Source organism: Bos taurus, chromosome 25, assembly GCF_002263795.3.
Source record: "Bos taurus isolate L1 Dominette 01449 registration number 42190680 breed Hereford chromosome 25, ARS-UCD2.0, whole genome shotgun sequence".
Lineage (NCBI taxonomy): Eukaryota > Metazoa > Chordata > Mammalia > Artiodactyla > Bovidae > Bos > Bos taurus.
In genome coordinates this window covers 1528117-1550375 of record NC_037352.1, presented here as the reverse complement: position 1 = coordinate 1550375, position 22259 = coordinate 1528117, and the positions used below count along the sequence as shown (strand labels likewise).

Here is a 22259-nt window from a genome sequence, read left to right as displayed (position 1 = left end):
AACGGATCCAGTATTTTGGAAATGGACCAGGCATGCGCTGAAATCTCCCCATTCTGCCACAGACACATATAAATAGTAGGAAGCAAGATCTAAACGCATAGCCACCTCCAAATGAGGCAACATCCTTACTTGAGAAGAAATGGAGATGTCTTTCTGAAAGAAACAGAAGGGGGTGGGCACTGCCTGTCTGAACCTGAGGGCCTACCTACTTATAGTGAGACTGGAGCAAGTTTCTGGCTGATGGCTGAGCTTCAGTGCCTGCTAGGAAGCAGAGCCGTCACCCTCTTCACTCTCCATAGGGCTGCTAGGAGGCCACCTGCGTTCCCTATCACACAGGAGAAGACCCCCTTACCTGATGCCCTCTGAAGACCTGAACACAAGCCAACACCCGCCAAGAGTAACCTGGAAGCTGGGCTATTTCACTCATGATACTAAAAACGCTGATACTTAAAGAAGAACCAAGAACCATAACAATACCAGGCAACACAGCCTGATGACAAGCACTACCCTGAGTAGTTGATGTTAGCTCCTACTGCACCTTAGCAACTACTACCTGTACTGCAAGGAGATCGAAAGAGTCCATCCTAAAGAAAACCAGTTCTGAATATTCATTGGAAGGACTGATGCTGAAGCTGAAACTCCAATACTCGCCCACCTGATGAGGAGAACTGACTGACTGGAAAAGACCCTGATGCTGGGAAAGACTGAAGGCGGGAGGAGAAGGGGATGACAGAGGATGAGATGGTTGGATGGCATCATCGACTCGATGGACATGAGTTTGAGTAAGCTCATGTTGGAGTTGGACAGGGAGGCCTGGTGTGTTGCAGTCCATGGGGTCTCAAAGCGTCGGACACAACTGAGCAACTGAACTGAACTGCACCTTTGACCATGGGAACTGCTCTTCTCCTCTGGAAGGGTACAAGTTGAGACCAAGCTTGAACATGGCCAAGCCAAAACCCCAGCCCTAGGTCCTGCCTGCTTCCTTGAAGGTCAACTAGAAGGTTGTTAACCAGCAAGAAATGAAAAAGTAACTGAAATAAAACTCCCAAAAGATGAATTCAAAAGTCAACAAGACCAAGCTGGGGATGTCTCCGAAAGGGAGCTGGCCATGGAACGTGGCTCTGGACACTGCATGGTACACAGGGCAGGGGTCTCAGGAACAGGAGGCGGTAAGAAGGGGACATCTGGAGAAATCGCAACGGTTTTCCCTAGCACTCTCCAGAACAGGGGCATCAGCCTGGTCTTTACCTCCCAGCCCCCTTCTGGATTCTGGGCCCTGGTGCTCCTTGGGTCCCAGTCTCCGGTACTGGAGGGGTAGGAGTGGAAAGGTCACAGTAAACTCATTTACCGTCTTTATTGTAAAGAAGTTGCAGTTGGAACATGGGACACTGAAAATACACAATCACGGATTGTTCTTTCAGAAGAGGGAAGGAGAGATCCATATATACAAAAATTGTAAACATGTTCACTTAAATATACACAAATAATTGGTCTATGCTACAATGTACAGGGTTGTCACTCAACTGCAACTCCTGAGAGAGGCATCTGTAAGAATGAATGTGGCAACCGCATTTGGTATTGACTTAATGTGAAAAGCCAGCTTCGAGCAATGCATGAGTACTCAGCTATGCAGAGGGACCCCCCCCACCTCGGGCTGGGCCTTAAAGTGGGGTGCAGTGTGGGGAGCTGGATTAGTCGAGGAGGCCTATGTAAAGGGGTTTGCAGGGAATGGCCGTCTCCAGGGCATGGCGGGCAGGTGGAGCCTCGAGACCTCTCCTTGTGGGGGGCGTGTCCTGCAGGCACCCAGTGTCTGGAGCCTCCCTGGGGCAAGGTCTTACTGAAAGGCTGTGAGAGGGCTGATGCTCAGACCTATAGCCATGTTGTGCTTTCCTGGCCAGAGCTGCCCACACCCCAGCAGGGGCCTGGGCTGAGGCAGGTAAGGGCTGGAGCTGGGGCCACAGACAGAGGGGCTGCTTGTGGGGAACTACAAGATGAAACCTTTAGACTTGACCACAATCACAACATCCACAGGGCCGGGCTACTCTAGTGCGCCTGTGAGAGGAAACGGGGGCAGCTCCAGGGAGAACAGGGGGCCCCGCAGGGTGAGACACCAGGGCAGAGCGAGGACCACCACTATCCACCGGGACAGGGGGTGGGGGACTGGCCACGCTTGCCGGGCCACGGGGTGAGGGCGGTGTCCCTTCCCCTAGGCACCCCGAGTCCAGGGCAGCCCCCGCACCCGGCTATGGAGGGCAGCTGGACCTCTGACCCCGGAGTGGGCAGGTGAGCCCTAGCTGGCTCATGAGGGGAATGGCTCCCTGCCAGGCTGGTCCATTTGAGGCTGGAGGACACGTGCCCAGGGCCATGATGTTCCCTCCTCAGGACCTCTGGCCCTGAGTTGGGGACTAAAGGGACCAGAGGAACTTGTGGGGCACAGCCCAGGCACCCTGGAGGCCACCTTCTCTTGGCCCCAGATGACCCACAGCATCCACTCCCTGCTGCTGGGCCGGGAGGACCTGAGGGAGGCCCCAGGAGGCCTTGGACCCTGCATGGGTGGGGCAGCCTTTGCGCCTCGTCTGGGCCTGCTGGCCTCTAGTAGGCAGGGACCTGGTACCCTTTGGGACTGGTGTCCAGGGTCTCGGTGAAGGGCGGGCTCTGGTAGGTATCCGTGCCTTCCACACCGCTGCCCACCGGGTAGCCCGGGTAGGTCTGGCCCGCCCCAGCACCCAGCTGCTCGGTGGCAAAGAGCGACATGTCGGTGCCCAGACGGAACCGCTGCAGGGCCTTCACGGTAAGCGCCACCTGAGGGGGAGTCCGGGGTCAGTCAGGGCTGACCCTGTCGGACCTTGCCCGAGCCCCAGCCCCGCCGCCAGCCGGCAGCACTCACCCAGCTGAGGATGGAGAAGAAGCTGAAGGTGATGACGGCGCGCGCCGCGTCCCCCGCCTGCGCTGTGCCCGGCCCGGGCGCCGTGCGCTGCCACTGGTTGGTGAGGAAACAAAAGCCCACGAACCACAGGAAGGACCAGAGGCCTGCGGGACGGCGGACGGGCAGGTCGAGGGGCGCTCCATGCAGGCGCCGGGCCCAAACAGGAAGGAGACCCCGCCCCCGGGCCTGTCCCTGCCCACTCGATGAGAACCGCGCCCCTGGCCCCGCCCAATCCCCGCCCACCCGGAAGCTTCGCGGCCAGGGCCCCGCCCACCTGAGAAGCCCAGGTCGAGCAGCACAGCGCGCCGCCGGTCGCGGACGCTGCTGATCTGCTGGAAGCGCACGTCGAGCAGCAGGAAGCAGGAGCAGGCTAGGAAGGCCCCGAGGCCGAGCGCGACTCCGAAGCGGCAGGCGCCCGCGTTGCCGTTGAAGACGCAGCGTAGCTCTGGGCCGCTGTCGGCGTTCACGTAGCCCTCGTTGACTATGGGCCCGAAGACGGCGATGGAGAACACCTGCGGGCGGCGGCGGGAGGCGCTCAGGGCCCTGCGGTACCCCTTAGGTCTCCTAGCCCACCGTGAGCGCCCACGTGCCCCTGAAGCCCAGGATCCATCTCTCGGGGGCGGGGGGCGGTGTCCTCAGGGACCCCTCCCTTAATACCTACCTCAGGTGTAGCAACTATAGACACAGCCTTTAGTGAGGATCTACTGTGCACTGTACTTAAAATGGCTACATGCCTTATTAGCGCATGGAATTCTTCGAAACAACCGCGAAGGTGCCATGGTTCTTATCTGCTTTGTAGATAGGGAGCTCGGGGCTTCAGCAGGTGAAGTGACTTGTCCAGGGGTCACATGGTTGGTAAGAGCCAGGGCTGGCATTCGAGCTGTGTCCTCTGTACCTTGTGGAGCCCGAAGTGTCTCCCATGACCTACTCCAGAGCGTGGGGACAGGATCTGTGACCCCCAGGCTTGAGTCAGCAGGGTTGGGAGAGTAGATGTGGAGTGGGGAGAGAGGGGGCATGGGGCGCACAGCAGAGGGACAGCTGCACAGAGCTGTCAGCCAGGACCTGAGTGCACCCCGCCTTCAGCATGCCCCAGCTGTGCAGTCTTGTTTCCCAGCATGCCAAATGTAGCAGGCACGACTCATGGGGCGGTTGGGTTAGAAATAATGCCCACCCAGCATCCTGCACTTTGTGGGCACTCCAGTCTGGGATTAATCATCAATACCATCCATAAGTTCTGGGGTTCAGTCAGACCTCAGTGCCCTGTGGCTGGAAGGCAAGGGAGGTGGTGTTAAGTGTTAGTCCCTCAGTCATGTCTGACTCTTTGTAACCCCATGGACTGTAGCCACAGTCCTTTTAAACCAGATGCTGCTCTTGGAGCCCTGGGCAGCCATCTGTTTCTAAAACAAGAAAAGACCTCCAGTTTCAACTTCATTTTTCTCCTTTCCTGCCCCAGCTCCTAGAGACTAAGAGGGAAACCAAAGTGCAAGATACTGACATGTACCCTCCACTGGTCCACCAGTTGAGTCAGAGCTGGAACCAGACTCTGGTTCATAGTAGGGTCATAGGGTCCCTACTATCTGGTCTAGCCAGAGTCACTCCACCCCCAGGGCCCCTGCCCCACCCTGAGCACCACCCTCCTGGAAGACACGTGAGTAGATGCCAGCACCAGCTGCCAGCAGGTGGGCACAACCCAGAACTTGGCATTCCACCTTCCGTGTCTCCTGCCTGGATGGATGGGAAGGAGGAGCAGGCCACTGGGCCTAGGGTTGCTCCAGTAGGCTAGGCTGCACCAAATCTGCCCCTCCCACACCACCTCCAGGAAGCCCTCCCAGTGCAGAGCCCCTTCCAGCTGCCCCACTCAGAGGAATCCCGAAGCACCCCCACCCCCAACTCACGGTTGCAAATGGGGGGCCTGGGAAGGGCCAGTTCCCTTCGAAGGAGCCGGGAGGATGTGCGCGCAGGAGAAGCAAGGGGGAGGCTCGGCCAGATTCTCTCGGTTCCGGTAGCCTCTCCTAGTGCTGAGGCTGAGCGCCCAAGCCCTCCGCGAATCCCGTCCCCACCCCTGTGCCCGTTTTCAAGCGTGAACACAGGAAAAACGGAGCGAGGGCTGAGGAAGGGCACTGAGTTAGACCTAAGGAAGAACTGGGAGGTGGGTGCGGCGGGTGGTGACCCCTCAAGGTCCCCGGCTGTCGCCACCGGCCCCTCCCCCGCCGGCAGGTGGGCGCACCCAGCCCGGTGACGTCACCCTAACCTGGGGCCGGCGGGGGAAGGGCCGGCGTGTATGGGGAAGGGGCGAAGGGCAGGGGCGAGGCGCAGGTGATCGGGATGCGGGAGGCGAGGCGAGGTGGGAGGGGGTATCGGGGAGGGGGCTGGGGCCGGCCACTCACCCAGGATGCGACACGCAGTAGGGTCTGGGGCCGCCGCGCGAAGCTCACAGGGTCCAGGGCTGCCCCCGCGCGTCCCGCGCCGAACGAGCCTCCCTCCATGGCCAGCCTGGGCGGGCCGCGCGCCCCCAGGGCCCTCTGTCCGCCTGTCCGTCGGGCCGGCCCCGCCCGAGGCCGCCCGGGGATGCTGCGAGTGCTGATGCTGCCGGTGCGGCCAGTGCTGCCGCCGCCGCCGCCTTTCGGGAGCGCGCGCCCGCTGCGGCGGGGACGCGCGGGGCGGCACCGAGCCCGCGCCCCGACCCTGGTCCGCGGGCGCAGGGCTGGAGCCCTCACCTCCCTCCGCCCCGCCCACTTTCCACCCCCGGTTGGCACCGCAGGACCACCCCACCCGCCAGGATACCACTCCACCCGCCAGTCCCCACCAGGAGGCAAGGTCAAGGGGCCGAGTGCCCCCACCCCAAAAATAGTCCGGAATCAGCAGGGCCCGCAGACACTGGGCTCAGCCTTTGCGGTAGCCACACGGATGGACTGACCGTCGTGACGCTGCTCCTCTGAACAGGGCCCTTTGCTGAGTATATAAGGAGGTAACAAACCCAGGGCTCCAGTGTCTCTCCCCAGCCCTCAGGGAAAGAGAACCCAGCTTCCATGAGTCCCTCTTCTCCTTCAGAGGATTCCAGCCTCCCTAACAGCATGGGGCACTTCTGCCCTCAGGACACTGCCCAGGCAGGCAGAGCCCAGAGGCCGGCTGGGTGGGAGGTGGGGCGTCTCTGCTCTTATCCTGTGGCTGGATGTGGTCCTGCAGAGGGTGCCCATTGAGCCCCCTCCACACTCCTGGGTCTCCCCAACTGACTTTTGGCAGACAGTTTGGGGCGAAGCATCGGAGATAGGGAGTTTGGCAGAGCGGGTGCCTGGCTCCCTTGCACACCTGCTGGGTTTCTTCCAGAGATCACCCAGCTTGGGGTTGGACAGGGTCCCTTCCTTCATTGTCCTTCCAGGGAGCTGGGCAGGGGCCCAGGTGATGCTTGTTTCTGTCTAGGACATTTGAGGAAAGTCCACATTCCTTGAGCATTGACAGTGCCTGGTGTTCCACCACCCTCTGTGGAGGGGGGGACTCTTTTACCCCCTCTTTCTTCAGATGGTAAATAGCCAGTCCGGGAGTTCCCTGGCAGTCCAGTGGTTAGGACTCGGCACTTTCGCTGCCAGGGCCGGGTTTGATCCCTGGTCCGGGAACTAGTAAGATTGCGTAAGCTATACAACGTGACCGAGTTTTAAAAAAAAAACCCAAAACAAACTGGTTTAGTTCCTTGATCACAGAAAGTGAAGAGCCGGGAGAAACCCAGGTCACTACCATGCCAGGACAGATGACGCCAGTTTCTATCCAGGACATTGAGTAAAGGTGTGGCCTGGTTGACTCAATGCTTTGTGCATCCAGTCCCATACCTCTCACCTGTCAGCAACGGTTCCGTCTCACCCATCATTCGTTTCCCCCTTTACTTGATTGGTTACCTCGGTGCCTAAACCTGCTACTTCCTTCCACTCCTGAACCCACTTCCCTCCAGGTGTCACTTCTCCTTTTAGTCCCAGGGGCAATTCAGGCACTGCCATCCTTTTCCCATCCTCCTGGGAACACTCTGACGTAACCCTCTCCTCCTGTTCCTCCTACTTCATGGGCCCTTTCTTGTCTCTTCCTCTTGTTCTTCCTGTGACCTTTGAGCTTAGGAGTCCCCTTGTCTGGTCCTGGGGATCTTCTCCCTGCTCTGTGCTCACTCCCTTGGTCTCCATGCTCACAGCCTGAGCCAGGACTTTCCCTTGAACTTGAGTCCCTCTTGTCTTAGCCTGGAAATCAGTCTGCTGCAAAGTTAGAGTTTTATTGGGAGGTGAAACTTTGAGGAAGCCAGAGTTAGGGAAGAAGGGAAGTGAGGCAGGGAAGAGGGGAGAGCCAACATGGAAGGCGTGTGCTGACCACAGCCCTGCTGGCTCCCAGCACGCAGGTTCCCCTATGCTGGGGGCGTCCATCTGGTGTACCAAAGAATGGTGACTTCTCCACTGGTTACCCCTATTTCATGTCACCTGGCCCCTCCCGGCAGCCCCTGTGGAAGCCAGCACCCCCGTGGGGCCAGTGTGGTGAAGATGCCAAGGAGAGACTGACTGCTAAAGGCTGGCTCTTGCCCAGGAAGGGGCTGAGACACGCTAGGGAGAGGTGACCAGAGCTTTATGACCACAGGGCTGGGGCACAGTGTTGCTGGGGCATTCCAGCTGGGAGCCAAGCCCTGGGAATGGGTGTGGTTGAGAGGATCTGGGAAGGCCCTAAAGCTGGGTCTAGGTCACCCCCAAACCTGTTCCACTGATAGCCTTCTGCATCTCACTGACACACTGGGCAGCTCCCTCCTTCCAGTGGCTTGGGCCAAAAGCCTGTAGTCACCTTGGACTCCACCTTCAGAATGTATCCAGTGATGCTTGCCACCCACCCTAGGGTGAGCTTCCCTCTCAGCTGCTGCGGAGTAGGTGTCCTTCCTCCCTACTCTCAGCCACCTCCGCCACATTCCAGCTAAAATCACACCTTGCCATCCCTCGGCTCCAGATCCTCCACGATGCATTGTTTGGTCAGAGCTGGGTGTTAGAACCACACCCTTACTGGGGCCTTGAGGACCTTTCATTCAACCTCCCCTCCTCTGATCCATTCTCCCTCAGCTCCAGCAACTCAGCCTCCTGTTCCTGTATATCCTAGCCCACTCTGGCCTTGGAAAGGCCCCCTTCTCCAGGGGAGCCAGAACCCAGATAAGGAAGCAGCAGGCCTGTCCGCTGTTGCAAGTCCCAGCACAAAACACGCTGAGGCCAGGGCTTCGGTCATTTCTCCAGCATTTTATTTTGGTCTCGAGTTCCATGGAACCTGTAAGGCCAGAGGCCAGACCGGAGACGAGCAGCAGAGTTCGACCCATAAGCCTCTTTCCTGACGTGCAAACAGCGCACAGCCTCCGGGGCTACATCCTGCGCTGTCCCTCACTACAAGGTGGGGAGACACTGGCCAGGCCTGAGGGGCGAGACGGTGGTGCCCAGCCAGGCCTGTGGGCTTCCTGTGTGGAGAAGCAGGCAGCAGGGTGGGTGAGCAGGAGGCCAAATCCTGAAGGGAAGGGATGTCCTGGGCTGCCCCTGCCTCCCCTGTCGGCAGCCTCGCGGGCCCGCGGTAAGGAGGCCACCACCGGGGTGCCTGCTATCGGGCTCCTCCACGTCTCCCCCGAACTGCAGAGGGAGAGGGTTCCCAGGGCAGGGTCTGGGGAGCACCCAACGGAGACACCACAGGCTCTGTGTGTGACGGCACTTTAATGAGCCCCGCCCCCTCTGGCCGGGCCTCCCCAGGCTCTGGCCGCTGGCTAGTCACAGGAGCCATCTTTCCAGCCATCGCGCCAGCGCTCATCCACCAGTGAGCAGTCGAAGTCCGGCTTGCCCAGCTTGCGGTTCACCTCGTTGTGCAGACGGCAGAGCCACTGGGTGAAGCTCACACGAGTGCGTGTGTCTGGCTGGTCCCTGTATATCCTGCGTGAAGGGGAGCACGTGCAGGAGGGGGCAGGCGGTGCTCCCGGCGTGCCCGCCCCACCATCTCCTGGCCTGCCCAATCCAGAGAGGAGAGCTGGGGCCTAGATCCAGGGGTGCCCTCATGCTCTGAGGAATTCCCAGAAGGGGGCTGACCCTCCAGCCTCAAGTCCCAGTGGACTCTAAGGCCTGCTCCAACACCTACCTAGGGTGCGTGGCAAACCCTGACAAAAGCCCCGGGCAAGACATTAAGACACGAGGTCTCCGCGCTTTACAATCTCCGCGCTTTACAATCTCGTAACAATCAGGAGGCCTCACCCCAGCATCCCTGGCCCCAGGCAGTGTGTGGAGGGGCGGGGCTGGAATAAAGGCCTACCTGGAAACCAGGTCTGCTTCTTTGCACCTGTGGCCCTGCCACACCACCTCAGCAAGAGACCTCGTATAAATGCCCAGGCTCCAAACAGCAAGGGCTACCCTTTCCCCCACAGCCAGCCCAGAAATGCTTATGGCTGCTGAACAACAGTTCTTGAGCTCCCCAAAAAGGCGGCTCTTGGAAGCAAAAGCAGTGAGGTCCCAAGGCCTTGAAACTGAAGGTCCTGCTCCAGAAGCTAGGAACAGTGGAGTCCCTAGAAACCTGCCAGAGTCTTCATCAGTGCTAAGCAAGGGATCTCATGAGAGTAGCCCTCCCAGGGAGGGAGCTCTGTGGCTGCAGAAAGCAGCAGCCCTCAGCAGCAGACCCAGGCCTGGCCTTTGAGGAGAAAGGCTGTGGCTCCAGAATCCCTACGCTGTTGGTTGGTCCCTGCTCTCGGCAACCCGCTGCCATCTTGGCCTCTACTTCTCTAGGCTCCCCTTTATGACATCTGCCAGGGGCCCCAGACCCAGGCTGCACACCCTGCAGACACGACTTACCTTTTCCTTATGTCTTCGGCACATTCTTCACACGGGTAAAACTTGGAAAATAAATGTATGAACTGAGCCATATCCTGCTGCTGCTCTGGGGTGGGCAGGTCGGGGTAGTAGGCAGCCAGGGTGTGGAGGACAGCCCAGCTGTTGCGGCCCAGTTCCTCGCGATCCTGAGGGCAATCCTCCCTAAACTTGCTGTCCCGCTGTGGAAGGAGGCCGACCAAGGGTCAGTTCGGTTTTCCCCGACCAGAAACCTACAAAGCTCCCTGTTTTTTTTTTTCGCCCCATCCGGAGACCCACTGACCGGAGACAGAAGTCCTGGGGCCGATCCAGCCCACACATGGCCAAGAGCCGAAAGGCTGGGCCTACCTTGGGGGCACGGTTAGGAAGCGCCGACCCCCGGGGAGGGGGCGGGCAGCCTGTCCCGGGTGCCCGAGGACAAGGTGTGGGGGCCCCCCTAGGCCTGCACCTTCTGCTGCGTGCGCATCCACGACTTGAAGTCCACGCAGGCCCGGCAGGGCCGCCGCGGGGAGAACTCGGAGACCGGAGGGTCGGACGCCGGCCCCGCGGATGGCGCCCGGGCCGAAGCAGTGGCTTCTCTCCGCCCCGCGCCGCGGCCGCGCGCGTCCGTCACTAGGTCGTCCGTCACCTCGGAGCGCGCGCCGCCGGGCAGGAAGGAGAAGAGGATCCCGGCGCCGAAGCGGCCGCGCTCGCCGGGCGCCGCCATGCCACCCGCGCAGTGCCTGCCGGGCCAGCGGGGCCTCCACACCGGCATCCAGGCCGGCCTCCAGGCCAGCGCGCGCGCCGCCGCCAGGGCGCGGCCGCAGGAGCCGGGCGCGCGCGCCGCGGGCGCGGAGCTGGGCCCGGGGGCGGGGCCCGGCGCGGGGGCGGGGCTGGCAGCCAGGGTCCGCGCCCCCGGAGATGCAGGAGTGCGAGCTGGAGACGCGCCGGAGGCCCGAGCCGCTGTACGCGCGGTTCTCGAGCCCCGAGTCCTTGCCTTGCCCCTGGGCCTCCTTCCACGGCCCGAGCCGGTCTTGTGTCGGCCGTGGCAGTGCTCCCGCTTCCTCCAGTAGAAGATTAGCGTGTTGTGGACGACGCGCCGTGGGCGCGACGCGGCTTCGGGCTGCGGCCTCTTGGACCTCCGTGTTGCGGCCCGCGACGCCCCCATCGCTCCGCTCCGACCGTCTCGCGTGCCTGCGGCTTGGCTCTGTGCCCTCCGCTGGGGGCGCGCCCGGGGCCGGGTGCTTTGCGCCTGGGCAATGCGGGGCGGGGCTGTGAGCGCACAAAGGGCGGTGCGGCTGCGGGTTCGGGGAGTCCGCCTAGGCGATCGGCGCCATGGCAACGGGTGCCCGCCTAGGCTGGGAGGGTCGAGCGTGCAGAGGAGGAGGTGCGTCTCTGGACTCCGGGGAGCCCTGAGCAGCCCCCCTCCTCTCTGCTCAGTCCCACAGCCTACCTGAGGGGTTAAACCCAGGTGGGGCGTGGCCTCAGGGATACCACTGCTTCCCTGTGTACATTCATTCCATATGTACATTAATTGATTCTGCAAATACCTGTGTAGTGCCTAATCTGTCCTTAGCGCTGCTCTAGGCTCTGGACAGGGCGAGGAGCAAGATTCGTTCCTCCCTAACCTCCTCAGCCCATGGTCTAGTGGTCAAGATGGAAAAAACAAGAGTCACACTAATAAGTGTTTAGGTACAAGCTGTGATGGAAGCTATGAACAGGGTGTGTTAAATCTAGGAGGCCTCCTTGAGGAGTTGACCCTTAGGCAGAGAGGCCTGAAGAATGAGAAATCAGCTGAGGAGAATAGGCAGAGCCAACGGAGGAGGGAGGAGGAGCTTGACTTCCTGCTTGGGCAGAAAGGCCAGTGTGGGACAGGACCTGGGAAGGGTGGTGTGGGCAGAGGTCCTGAGGTGGCCAGGGGCCCACTGAGGATACCATCAACTGACCCAGGAGCTGGGGATGTATGCTCAGGACCCTGGGACGGTGCTGGGAAGTTTGATCCCATTTCGGTTTTGCATAGATTCCTCTGGAGAGTGTATTTCACGGCAGCAAGAGAGGACCACAGGCTTTGTGGGGGGAGCATGGAGCTGTTGTAGTGGTCCAGGTGAGAAGTGAGGGAGGGGATGTGGAGAGTGTTGAGAGGATCTCGGTTGCTGGGGGTGGGGAACATGGGACTGTCAGCAGTGTAGGGAGGGGCCGCAGCATCCTTCTAGGTCCCTGGCTGTGAGCAGACTGGCCCTTCTTCAACATCTCTGTCTTCCAAGGGAGCAGGAGCCATCCCACTTTGTACCCTACCAGGCCAGCGACCCCCACTGAGATTGGCAAGAATTACGACAGCTGGACTGAAGGCACTTTGTAAAAATTAGGCCTGTGTCCACAGGTGTTCATTGCCTGGGCCAAGACCAGGGGAGGTTTGAAGGCTTCAGAGAGTGCCTCTGGCAGGACAGATGCACAAAGGCCTTTTGTCAGGCCTGGGTGGCTTCCTGACCCTTCCCTCCCTCCAGGGCTTGGGTGGAGGGGCTGGGACTGAGGCCCTCCGGCCAGAGTGTGATTGAGGGAGGAGGGGAAGGGCCATCAGAGTGCCGCAGGCTGGCCGCCCCTCCCAGCTCTCAGAGCTGTGGGCTGGGGAAGAACCCCCATGCGCCAGGTTTGGATGGGCTCTCGTCTCCCCTGTAAGGCGGTGGTCCTGAGATATGGGCCCCTGGGCGCAGCGTCTGTCTGGGGATTCTAGGGCCTTCCCTTCACCGCCCCAGCTAGTTGGGGGAGGGTCACTCCTGACCTCAGAGGTTCTGTCTGCAGCACACTGATAAATCATGAATTCAGAGGTGATTCTTGGAACAGTCCTAGTCATTCCCAATTCCACCTCGCCATTCCCAATGCTAGTGACTACAGATGAACCCTCTTCATCCTGCTGCAAGCCCCTCCACCACAGTGGGACCTGTGGGGTGAGCCTGTGAGGTCTGCCTCTCCCCAGATGATGAAGAAACCCTGACAATATCTGATTAACACAAATTTCCTCCTCTGCCATTTGGGGACATTAAGAGACCTTTCCTCCAATGTGAGGATTAAGCCAAACAAAGCACTTAGAGCCTTTAATATTTTCCTGGTGACGACTGCAGTCAGCTCAGGGACAGAGCCAGGGGCACACCGGGCCACTGGGCGGCTCTGCCCAGCCTGGGCACCAGCAGGGCGTGGCGAGCTAGGAGGGGCAGCCTGCTGGTGCTCTAATGGCCCTGCCTTCCCCTCCTCCCCCCACGCTCACACTCTGGCAGGAGCCCCTCCACCGTCACTGCTTCCCCTCCTACCTGGGGAGCCCCATGCCCCTGCCTACCCAGGTGAGGGGCACGGCGAGGAAGTGGGGAAGGCCCGTCAAGTGCAGGGGAGTGCAGCCAGGACTGGGGCGCTGCTGGGGAATTCCAGCCTTCTGGGTGCCCAAGGCCTCCCCTCCTCCCTATATGGGCAGGGAGGTAGTGGGACCTGGGGTCACGCCCAGCAGACTCCCAGAAGTCCCTCACGGAGATCTGGGGAGGTCACCAGGATGGAGGGAGCCCGGCACCCGGTGTGTGTGAGCGGGGCAGCTCTGGTGCAGACAGAGAGGTTCCAGGTAGGAGCCCGTGGGACCCCTGCCAGCCCTAGAGGAGGTGGGGGAGCTCCTGGCCCAGTGCCTCCAAGACACTCCCAACCTTCCCCCAGCAGATGTTCACCTTCTCTGTGTGCTGGTCGGACGACACCGACAGCTTCATACGCAGAAGCTGGGAGGACTTCAGGAGACTCCACGTGAGTGAACCTGGTCACCCGACTTCCCCTAGCAACCTGACCCACGAGAGACCACCCACGCCCTGCCCTCGTGCCCACTCGGGCTTTCAGCCAAGGGACCCCTGCCTGCCCTCCCAGGGGAAACTAGTGGGCCTTCAGAGACCAGTGATGACTCTTCTTGCTCTCAGAAAACCCTCAAGGAGACCTTCCCGGTGGAGGCGGGCCTGCTGCGGAGATCTGATCGAGTTCTCCCCAAGCTCCCAGGTCAGGCCAGCAGGGATCCAGGAGGGTGGGGCGGCAGCAGTGGGACGTGAGGAGCCCGGGCAGGGCTCCCACAGCTGCCCCGTCCTGGTCCTGCCCGCAGCCGATGCACCCTGGCTGGTGCACCGAAGCCGCACGGGCAGAGGCCTGGCCCGCCTGCAGCTGCTGGAGGCCTACCTGAGGGCACTGCTGGCGGCCGGGGAGCGTGTGTCCCGCAGCCTGGAGCTCACTGGCTTCTTCACACCACAACCTCTGGACCTGGAGCCTATGCTGCCACCTGGCAGGTGCCTGCCCGGAGGACGGGGGAGGCGTGGTGGGGAAGGGCCCACAAGCGGGTTGGCTTGGAGGCCTGATGGGCCTGTGGGAGACACCTGACACCTCTCCCTTGCATCCTGGGCCCTCACCAGCCTGGTGATCCTGCCCACCCCGCAAGAGCCCTCGCCAGGCCCCTCAGGCAGCCCTGCGGTCCACACCCTGGAGGCCCAGAGCCTGCACTGCCTGCAGACCTTCAGCACCCAGGACACGCGGGGCCAGCCCTTCCACGCTCAGGCCCAGGAGGCCCTGGATGTGCTGCTACGACACCCCTCAGGTGGGCTGACGCCCCGCAGGTGGGCTGGCGCCTGTTGCAGGGACACACCCTCCTGCCCCTGGGATCCCAGCGGGCTGCAGGAGCTAAAGCCCCCCGCCCATCCCTCTCTCGGGCATAGGCTGGTGGCTGGTGACGAACGAGGACCAGCAGACGGCGTGGTTTCCAGCTCCCTACCTGGAAGAGGCGGCCCCACACCAGGGACAGGATGGGGGACAGCTCCTGGGGATAAGCGGTGAGACTGACCCTCCTCCCCACGCCCGTGCCGTCACGGGGCAGCGTCCAGCGCGTGCCGGGGGAGGGAGGCCATGAGATGGCGGGGGCGACGGTGGCCCTGCAGTGTGTGCTTGGCCCCAGAGCGAGCCAGAGCCCACTGGGCTCTAGAAGGGGTCTCTGGTATTAAGAGAGAGCTCTGAAGCCCCATGGTGACCACCCAGCGTCTACCCCCAGGGCCCCAGTTCTGTGCTGTCCGTGCCTATGAGAGCAGCCGGGCTGATGAGCTGTCCGTGCCCACAGGGGCACGCGTGCATGTGCTGGAAGCCTCCGACCGAGGCTGGTGGCTGTGCAGGTGTGTGGGCTGGGGCTCTGGCAGCTGGTCTGGTGCGGAGGGGGTGGGGTGGGTGGGACCCAGAGCCAACCAAACTCGCGTCCTACAGGTTCCAAGGCCGCACTGGTCTTCTCCCAGCTGTGATGCTGCAGCGGGATGGGCTGGGCACCCTCCTCAGCGGGCCATGGCTCCACCGCGGGGCTGACGGTGCAGAGGGCAGGGAGGGCAAGGCCCACAGCTCCCCCAGGTCCCCCCAGGCCGCAATGCTTCCACCTCCTGTGCCTGCCCGGCCGCCTCTGAGCGTCATTCAGAGCCGCTGCTGCACCATCACCCGTAAGGCACTGCAGCAGGGAGCCCCCTGAGAGAGCGTGGCCCATCGTGGAGGGCGGTGCTGTGCACCCCAGACCCCAGGGACCACCCGAGGCTCCAGAGCCCAGGGATGACAGCTAGCAGCTGCCTCGGCCTCAGGGCCGTGGGAGGAGCGGTGGAGGTGGGGCTTGCTGGGCTGCGTGCCCCTGGTGTGCCCTGAGTAAAGCTCTCCTGACTGACAGAGCCATGTCTGTGCTGAAGGGCAGGTCTGGGGGTGGGCCAGCTGTGGCCCAGGACCAGGGGGTGAGATGAAGTCAAGACGGACACAGGGAGCCAAGACAGCAGAGTCTGTGTTTCCCTCTGTTTCACAGGGCCGCGGGGGCCGTGGGGAGGGCGGGCAGCTTCATGTTGTGCCACAGGAAGTCCAGGAAGGTGGCTGCCTGCAGCATCCGGCTGAGCCGCTGGAAGTGCCGCTCTGGGGGAGGACCGCAGGCTGTCAGGGGCGGCCGAGTGTGGCGGACGGCCCTGCCCGCCCCCCGGCCGGCCCACTCACCGGTGTAGGGCAGCAGGCCCTCGAGGGAGGCCCGCACACCATCATAGGTCAGCAGCTCGTCCGGGGCCTCATGCCGCAGCAGCACACCCAGCACGGCCTGGGCCTCGTGGCAGTGCCGCGAGTTGGTGTTCCATGTGACGCAGAAGCGCAGCAAAGCCTCTGTGGGCGACAGCACAGTCACACCTGCCCCCGCACCCCCAGCCTCACGCGGCCCCATCCGGCCTGACCTGCCCACCCCAGACCTTTCTGGTCGCGCCGCAGTTGGAGCACTGTGGTTTCCAGCTTCTCGCAGGACTCGGGGTCCCTTCGGATGGCTGCGGGTGGAGAAGAGGTTGAGCCATAGGAAAGGGGCAGCACAGATCCCGAGAGACCCGCCCCGTGCAGCCCGAGGCAGCACTGACCCTGGATGACGGTCAGCACAGTGTGGGGCCGGTCCAGGGAGATGGCCAGGCCCAGCGCCCGCAGGTAGCGCTTCTCATGGAGCAGGTTGTCGAGCTCTTGCTGCCTGGAGGGCAAGGAGGGGACAGGGCACAGGGCCCCTGGGGGACCCGGCCAGGCAAGCAGGGTGGCTGCTCCAGAGAGGAGGGACCAGCTCACCGACTCCGAGCTGGGGGGCGGGGAGACCCCACTTACTTGACCACCTGCTCCTCTCTCTTGGCCTGCTCCTCGGCCTGCTCCGCCTCGGTCACGTCCTGGGGTCAGACCGGGGTCACATTGGGCTCAGACTGGCCCCCACGCTGCCCTGCCCACTGTGATGCCCTCCCTGGCCCACACACCTTCCAGAGGACGACGCGGGAGTCACTGGCACCGGTGAGGGCGCGGTCGTCCAGCCGGCTACAGTGCAGCCCCCAGACCTTGTCCTCGTGAGCGTCCAGCGTCCGCACACACTCGTTGTTCTTGATGGTCCAGAGCTTCAGGAGCCCGTCAGAGCCACTGGGGTGGGGGTGGGGAGGGGTTCAGCCTGGGCCCACCCGGCGCACCCCGGCCCTGCCCAACCCCTACTCACCTGGACAGCAGCTGCGTGCCGCGGCTTACAAAGGCCACCTTCAGCACAGAAGCATCATGCCCCTCGAAAGTCTGTGGGGGGGGTGGGGGGTGAGGCGTCGGGTGGGGGGCCGGGTCTGGGGTGGAGGGGGTGCCAGGCCTGGGCCAGGGGCGGCTCACCTTGAGGCAGCTGAAGTCCTGCAGGGCCCAGAGCTTGATGGTGCCATCGGCCGAGGCCGTGGCCAGCACCTGGTCCATGGGCGAGAACTGGACGCACCAGAGGCCGCGCCGGTGGCCCGAGAAGGTGCCCAGCAGCTGGCACCGTGGCAGGGCCCAGAGTTTGGCCGTACGGTCCTGTGAGCCCGTGGCCAGCAGCTTGTCATTGGGGGCGACAGCCACACTATTGATGTCCTGGTGGCAAGAGCAGGCAGCTGCTCAGAGCCCCGTCCTGGCGAGGGCCTGGCCACGACCCCACCCGGGCGCCGCGTGCGGTCACCTTGTCGTGGCAGCGCTGCGTGGCCTGGGCCTGCAGGAAGACCGGGCCGCCCTCGTGGCCTGTGCCCTTGGACAGCAGGGCTTCAGGGAGGGGCCAGAGCTTCACAGTGCAGTCCTGGCTGCCCGTCACCAGGAACGTCTCCTTCAGCCTGCGGCCGGATTTAGGGGAAGGGAGACACCTGCTGAGCCCTGGCCAGCCCTGCCGGCAGAGCCCCACCGCTCAGGCCTGCCAGACCTCAGGAGACCGGGAAGCCTGCCCCACGACTGGAACTGCTATGTGCCCCCCACCCCGGCACCCCTGGTGACTCAGTCCAACAGTGGGACCCCTCCCCCGGGCATCGCTCAGTGTCCTTTTACCCACCAACCTCAAGGCTACTTCTAAGGAACCGCAGTCCCTTGGGGTACCCTGCCCCAGCCTCTGTTCCACACCCCTGGGCTGGAGACTCGGAGAGCAAGGTGAGAGCCGCCTCTGCCTCTGTGACACCCCCGGCCCTGACCACTACCTGGAGCAGCAGATGGTGCCCACGCTGTGTGTGTGCCCAGAGCCCTGAGCCACACAAGCCACCTCACCGGACTTGTTCATCCTCCAGACGCGGATGCTCTGATCCTGGGGATCCGAAGGGTGAGGGGAGGCTGGGCAGGGCTTCCCCACCAGTCCCTGCCCCTCAGTTCCTTTGGTGTCTCACCTTGGCACAGCTAGCAAAGAGCCGCCCCTTCCGGAACACGTCTAGGGCCAGGACGATGTCTGGAAGAAAGTGGAGTGGCCGTAGCTAGAGATCAGCTGAGGCCAGGCCGGGCACTCCATCCGGGTAAGGGCCTAGGGCCTGGTTCCTGCCCTCACCTGTGTGGCCGTGGAGAATCTGGCAGGCTGAGGTCTGTAGATCAAACACCTTCAGGCAGGGGCTGTTAGACGCCACGACAACGTGGGAGTCCTCAGGCCCAAGGAACCGGACATCCAGCACCTCCTCGCTGTAGCCGGCGAACTGTGGGGCAGGAGGGACATGGGGCAGGCTGGGTGAGCGGGGTGGGGTGTTGGCACCAGGGCGGGGCCTAGCAGGGGCAGTGCACGCGCACCTGTTTCCGCAGCCGCAGGGAGTGCGCGTCGTAGAGCAGCAGGTTGTGGTCGGCAGTGACGCTGAGGAGCAGGCCGGCGGCGTGGGCCAGGGTGCAGTGGGTCAGCTCCCGCCCAGGGCCGCGCAGCCGCTGCTGTGCGTGGACACACCGCCCCGAGGCCGCCTCCCACACACGCAGCGCACCTGTGCGGGGACAAGGCCGCTGGGACTCAGGGTCCGCCGGCCCCCACCCCCTCCCGCCCGTGCCCAGCCCACGCACCTTGGTCGCCGGCCGTCAGGAAGTGCAGGCCCGCGGACTTCACACCCAGCTCCGGTGCCGGCTCCTCCGGCAGCAGCACCGCGGCCTCCACGCTCTGAGGGCAAGCGGGTCAGGGGTGGAGGCCCCAGCCCCGCCGCCCCTCCCCTCCCACCGCCCTCACTGGCCCTGGCGCCCCCACCTCAAACACTGGCACGGTCCTTGTGGCCTGGAGGCTCCGCAGGTCCCAGATGACACAGATCTTGTCCCGGCCCGAGCTGGGGGGACACCCGCCTCAGTGCCCAGGCCGTGGCTGTGGCCCTCCCTTCCCTGCCAAGGCCGGGGCGCTGGGCTCTGACCTGAGCATGGTGTGGCCATCGGCGCTGAAGGTCAGAGACGTGACAGCACTGTAGTGGGCAGTCAGCACGGCCAGGCACGACCGCTCCTGCAGCGACCACACGCGGATGCTGGTATCTGCGGCCGAGGAGAAGAGCAGCAGGCGAGCGGGGTCCGGGTGGAAGGCCACCAGGCTGCATGCAGGCGGGGAGCTGTGAGCTGTGTCGCCCTGGCAGTGACGCCCCCCGCCCCTGCCCCCCACCGCCCTGACTCACTGCACGACGCCCGGCGAGCCCCGAAAGTGGTGTGTCCCATAGCACCGCACGACGTCCCAGACGCGCACGGCCCCATCACAGCCGCCTGTGGGAGTGGATCCGAGGTGGGGGCGCTGTGGGCCCAAAGATCCCCGCCTGGCTCGCCGCCCCCAACCCAGCCGGGGTCCTACCTGTGGCTAGCAGTGTGGAGGTGGGGTCGAAGGCCATGGTGGCCACAGGGGCTGTGTGTATCGCCTTCCACAGGCGGGTGACACTGCCCTCTTGCCAGGCCCACTGAGCCAGCAGCAGGGCCCGGCTGGCTGTCACCAGCACCTAGGGGAGGACGCAGTTCAGCTGGGGCACGGGTGTACATGCCATCCTCACCCACTCAGTCTGGGTGGGAGGTACCGGAGCCCGCCTCCTGTCCTGATCGCACATACCTTGTCGTCGGGGCTGAGGTCAAAGGCAGTGATGTCCTCCTGGTCCTCCTAGGGGTGAGAGTGGGTGCGCAGGGCACCATGAGAACAGGCCGCCGTCCACACCAGGCCCTCGCCCTGACCCTCCCCGCCCTCACCTGCTCCAGGCTCCGCAGCACGGCCCCCGAGGCCACATCCAAGATGTTGACTCTGGTGCCACAGACACAGAAGAGGTGCTGTCCAGTCTGGTCCAGCTGGGGGCAAAGGGGTCTCAGCCAAGGGAACATCCTGCAGCTCCAGGCTGCCTCATCACCCTGCCAACCCCCCGCCCTACCCCGGGGCCAGTACCTGCACCTTCCCGCCCTTGTAGAAAGGCTCGATTTTGCGCTCAACAGCATAGCTGGAGGGAAGACAGGGCAAGAGAGTGAACCACCACCCCGTGGTCCCCGGTGCCCAGCCCTGTGCTAGGTGCTCTCCCAGAGGTCAACCCAATAGGGCCCAACCCTCGAGGAGCTTCTGGGAGGGCTGGGATTCTGGTGTGTGTGTGTGCACACGCGTGCAGGGTGGGGTGATGAGCTCGTCTGTTACCTTCTTTACCACTCTCAACCATATTTGGAGGTGGGTGTTAGTACCCCCCTGTTATAGAAGATTTGGGACCCTGAGCGGGTCAGTGATCCACATGGGCCCAGGGAAGCAAAGGCAGTCCAAATCCCAGAGACTCCAGGGTGCCTAGCAAGCCAGGCCTTGGACGCCCTCTGCTGGCCATAGGAGGCCAGGCCTGGGTACCAGCCCATAGCAACATCCTCTTCAAACATCCTTATCCTTGAGGTCCAACTCCAGCCTGCCCCTCCTCAACCCCAGTTCCTTCCTCCACCCCACTCTCCAGGCAGATTATCCTCACCCCCCACCTCGGCTACTTCCTTGCTGGTCCAGGCCACGGCACTCTCCTCTCTGGGGAGCTGCTATAGCCTCTTCACCACTCTCTCAAAGCTTGCTCCCAGAGAGGCGTTTTAGAACACAACTCGTTTGTGTCGTCCCCTGCCCTGAAACCCTCTCCTCTCCTTACATATTCCCAAGAACCTGCCATGAGGGGTCTCTTCTGATCCTTTGTGTTCACACAGGCTGTTCCCTATTCCCAGCCTGGGCCTCTCTGAATTTCCAAGGTGCCTGGCTAACTCCACTAAAGGAAGCCTGATGGCCAAGAGGAAGCTGGAGGCCCCCTGAGCCCGCTCGACCATCCAACAGAGGCAGTCTTGGCATCAGGGCTTCCCCTTGCTAGTGCTTGTCACAGCTACTGATGGAAATGATCTGCTTGGTAGGTTTACCCCCATCAAACTCTGCTCCTGCGCGTTACACTGAGTCTGTCTGGACCCGGGAACACAGAACTTAGACATTCAACATCAAGTTGGGGATTGCATAAGCCCGGGATTCAGGGACTCCTGGCCACGGAGGTCTAGCTCATGTCCTGACCTCTCTTCCCAGTCCTTGGAGAAGAGAGCATGTGAAAGCTCCCCAGGCCGCCTGGCCCACGGGTGGCTCTTCTGCCGTCGTCTAGGCGGTGGGGACTCCCACCGTCTAGGACCGGCCTCGACCCTTCCTCTCGCTTTGGGATCTCTTGTCCCCACCCCCGACCGAAACTGCTTCAACTTTAGGTCGCGGAAGCTAGCTGCACCCGGCCAGGCTCCAGGGCCTGCCCTCCGAAAGCTGAGCGCTGTCAGTGCCTGCTCTGCCACCTGATGCCGCAGCCGCGACGCCGCCGCCCGCCTGTTAGGACCCAGCCCCGTCAGTACCTCATCCCTCCCCAAACCGATGCGTGTGGGACCCACGCCGGCGCCTTCGCTACTGCGGCTGCGAACCCGGCTCCCTCCCTCGGCGGCGCCCCCAGCCCCAGCGGCGGGTTCGCCCCCAGCCCCAGCGCCCCAGCTTACTTGGACTTGAAGCGGCCCACTCCGGCCGCCACCTCAGCCATGTCGCCGGTGCCACCGCGTGAGGGAGACCCGGGAGCCATTCCGCACCTTGGGCTCGCAGAGATGGCGTCACCGCCCACTACTACTGTGACGTCATCGGCGCTGCGACCTCGGCGACATCTTTGCTGTGGGCAGAGGCGCGGCGTCAGCAAGCGGAAGATGGCAGAGGCGTTTCCGGCCTGGCGGGTGGGGCATAGAGTAACTTGGGAGTGGCAGGGGCGGGAGGCCTGAACTCGGAGGGTGCTGGAGTCTCCAGCCGCCTGTCTTTTAAATGGAAATTTGAAAAGGTTTTCGTAGGAACTGGTTATTGAAGTAATCCCAAAACTCCTGCCCCCTTGGCATTCTGGGGTTTGGGTTAAGCGCGGTGGGTTAGCAGAGCCCTGAACCGGGCTCCGCCTTAGCGTATGGTATGAGAAATACCGCAGGGAACTACTTCAGTTTAGTCGCTCTGTCCAGTCCGACTCTTTGCGACCCCATGGACTGCTTCCCTGTCTATCACCAACTCCCGGAGTTTGCTCAGACTCATGTGCATCGAGTCGGTGATGCCATCCAACCATCTCATCCTCGGTCGTTCCCTTCTCCTCCTGGTAGTAAATCGGGCGATTTCGGAGACGTTCGAATATTGATTGAGCACGTTCTCTGTTCTAGGCACTTGAGAGACACCAGAGAAGATGCCGTGCTAGTGAAGTGAGGGCTGGGCAGAGGAAGGGCCCGGAATAATCTTGTTAAGTGGTTGCTGCTGT

At 62.6% G+C, this 22259-nt stretch overlaps 4 protein-coding genes across 6 annotated transcripts; 1 reads left to right on the top strand and 3 right to left on the bottom strand.

Annotated features, from left to right (window-relative positions):
• Positions 1 to 1339: 1339 nt before the first annotated feature.
• On the bottom strand, positions 1340 to 5541 carry SYNGR3 (synaptogyrin 3). Its single transcript, NM_001082464.1, has 4 exons — positions 5314 to 5541; positions 3201 to 3438; positions 2888 to 3030; positions 1340 to 2802 (listed from the first exon to the last, which is right to left on the bottom strand). Exons 1-4 carry the CDS (start codon positions 5410 to 5412, stop codon positions 2593 to 2595), a joined length of 690 nt encoding a protein of 229 aa, NP_001075933.1. The 5' UTR covers positions 5413 to 5541; the 3' UTR covers positions 1340 to 2592.
• Positions 5542 to 8152: 2611 nt separating this feature from the next.
• On the bottom strand, positions 8153 to 10478 carry GFER (growth factor, augmenter of liver regeneration). The gene is made up of 3 exons (NM_001193188.1): positions 10214 to 10478; positions 9751 to 9947; positions 8153 to 8844 (listed from the first exon to the last, which is right to left on the bottom strand). Exons 1-3 carry the CDS (start codon positions 10469 to 10471, stop codon positions 8682 to 8684), a joined length of 618 nt encoding a protein of 205 aa, NP_001180117.1. The 5' UTR covers positions 10472 to 10478; the 3' UTR covers positions 8153 to 8681.
• Positions 10479 to 10674: 196 nt separating this feature from the next.
• Positions 10675 to 15444, top strand: NOXO1 (NADPH oxidase organizer 1). 3 transcript variants are annotated; one of them, XM_059881490.1, is made up of 9 exons: positions 10675 to 11604; positions 11765 to 11848; positions 13441 to 13521; positions 13689 to 13764; positions 13865 to 14045; positions 14169 to 14350; positions 14469 to 14582; positions 14798 to 14915; positions 15004 to 15444. In XM_059881490.1, exons 1-9 carry the CDS (start codon positions 11527 to 11529, stop codon positions 15254 to 15256), a joined length of 1167 nt encoding a protein of 388 aa, XP_059737473.1. In that variant the 5' UTR covers positions 10675 to 11526; the 3' UTR covers positions 15257 to 15444. The 3 variants fall into 3 exon arrangements, with proteins under 3 accessions (XP_059737473.1, XP_024840867.1, XP_024840866.1); XM_024985099.2 differs by having other exon boundaries at positions 11516 to 11848; XM_024985098.2 differs by lacking the exons at positions 10675 to 11604; positions 11765 to 11848 and adding an exon at positions 11864 to 13348.
• A 91-nt stretch (positions 15445 to 15535) lies between these two features.
• On the bottom strand, positions 15536 to 21594 carry TBL3 (transducin beta like 3). The gene is given in 22 exon segments (NM_001046619.2): positions 15536 to 15678; positions 15757 to 15915; positions 15999 to 16070; positions 16158 to 16261; positions 16390 to 16448; positions 16533 to 16689; positions 16763 to 16833; positions 16921 to 17151; positions 17237 to 17384; positions 17739 to 17842; positions 17922 to 17980; positions 18077 to 18218; positions 18310 to 18491; positions 18568 to 18661; positions 18746 to 18821; positions 18903 to 19073; positions 19155 to 19239; positions 19325 to 19466; positions 19574 to 19621; positions 19708 to 19803; positions 19898 to 19949; positions 21478 to 21594. Coding segments are annotated over 22 exon segments (2442 nt in total). The 5' UTR covers positions 21558 to 21594; the 3' UTR covers positions 15536 to 15568.
• Positions 21595 to 22259: the final 665 nt, after the last annotated feature.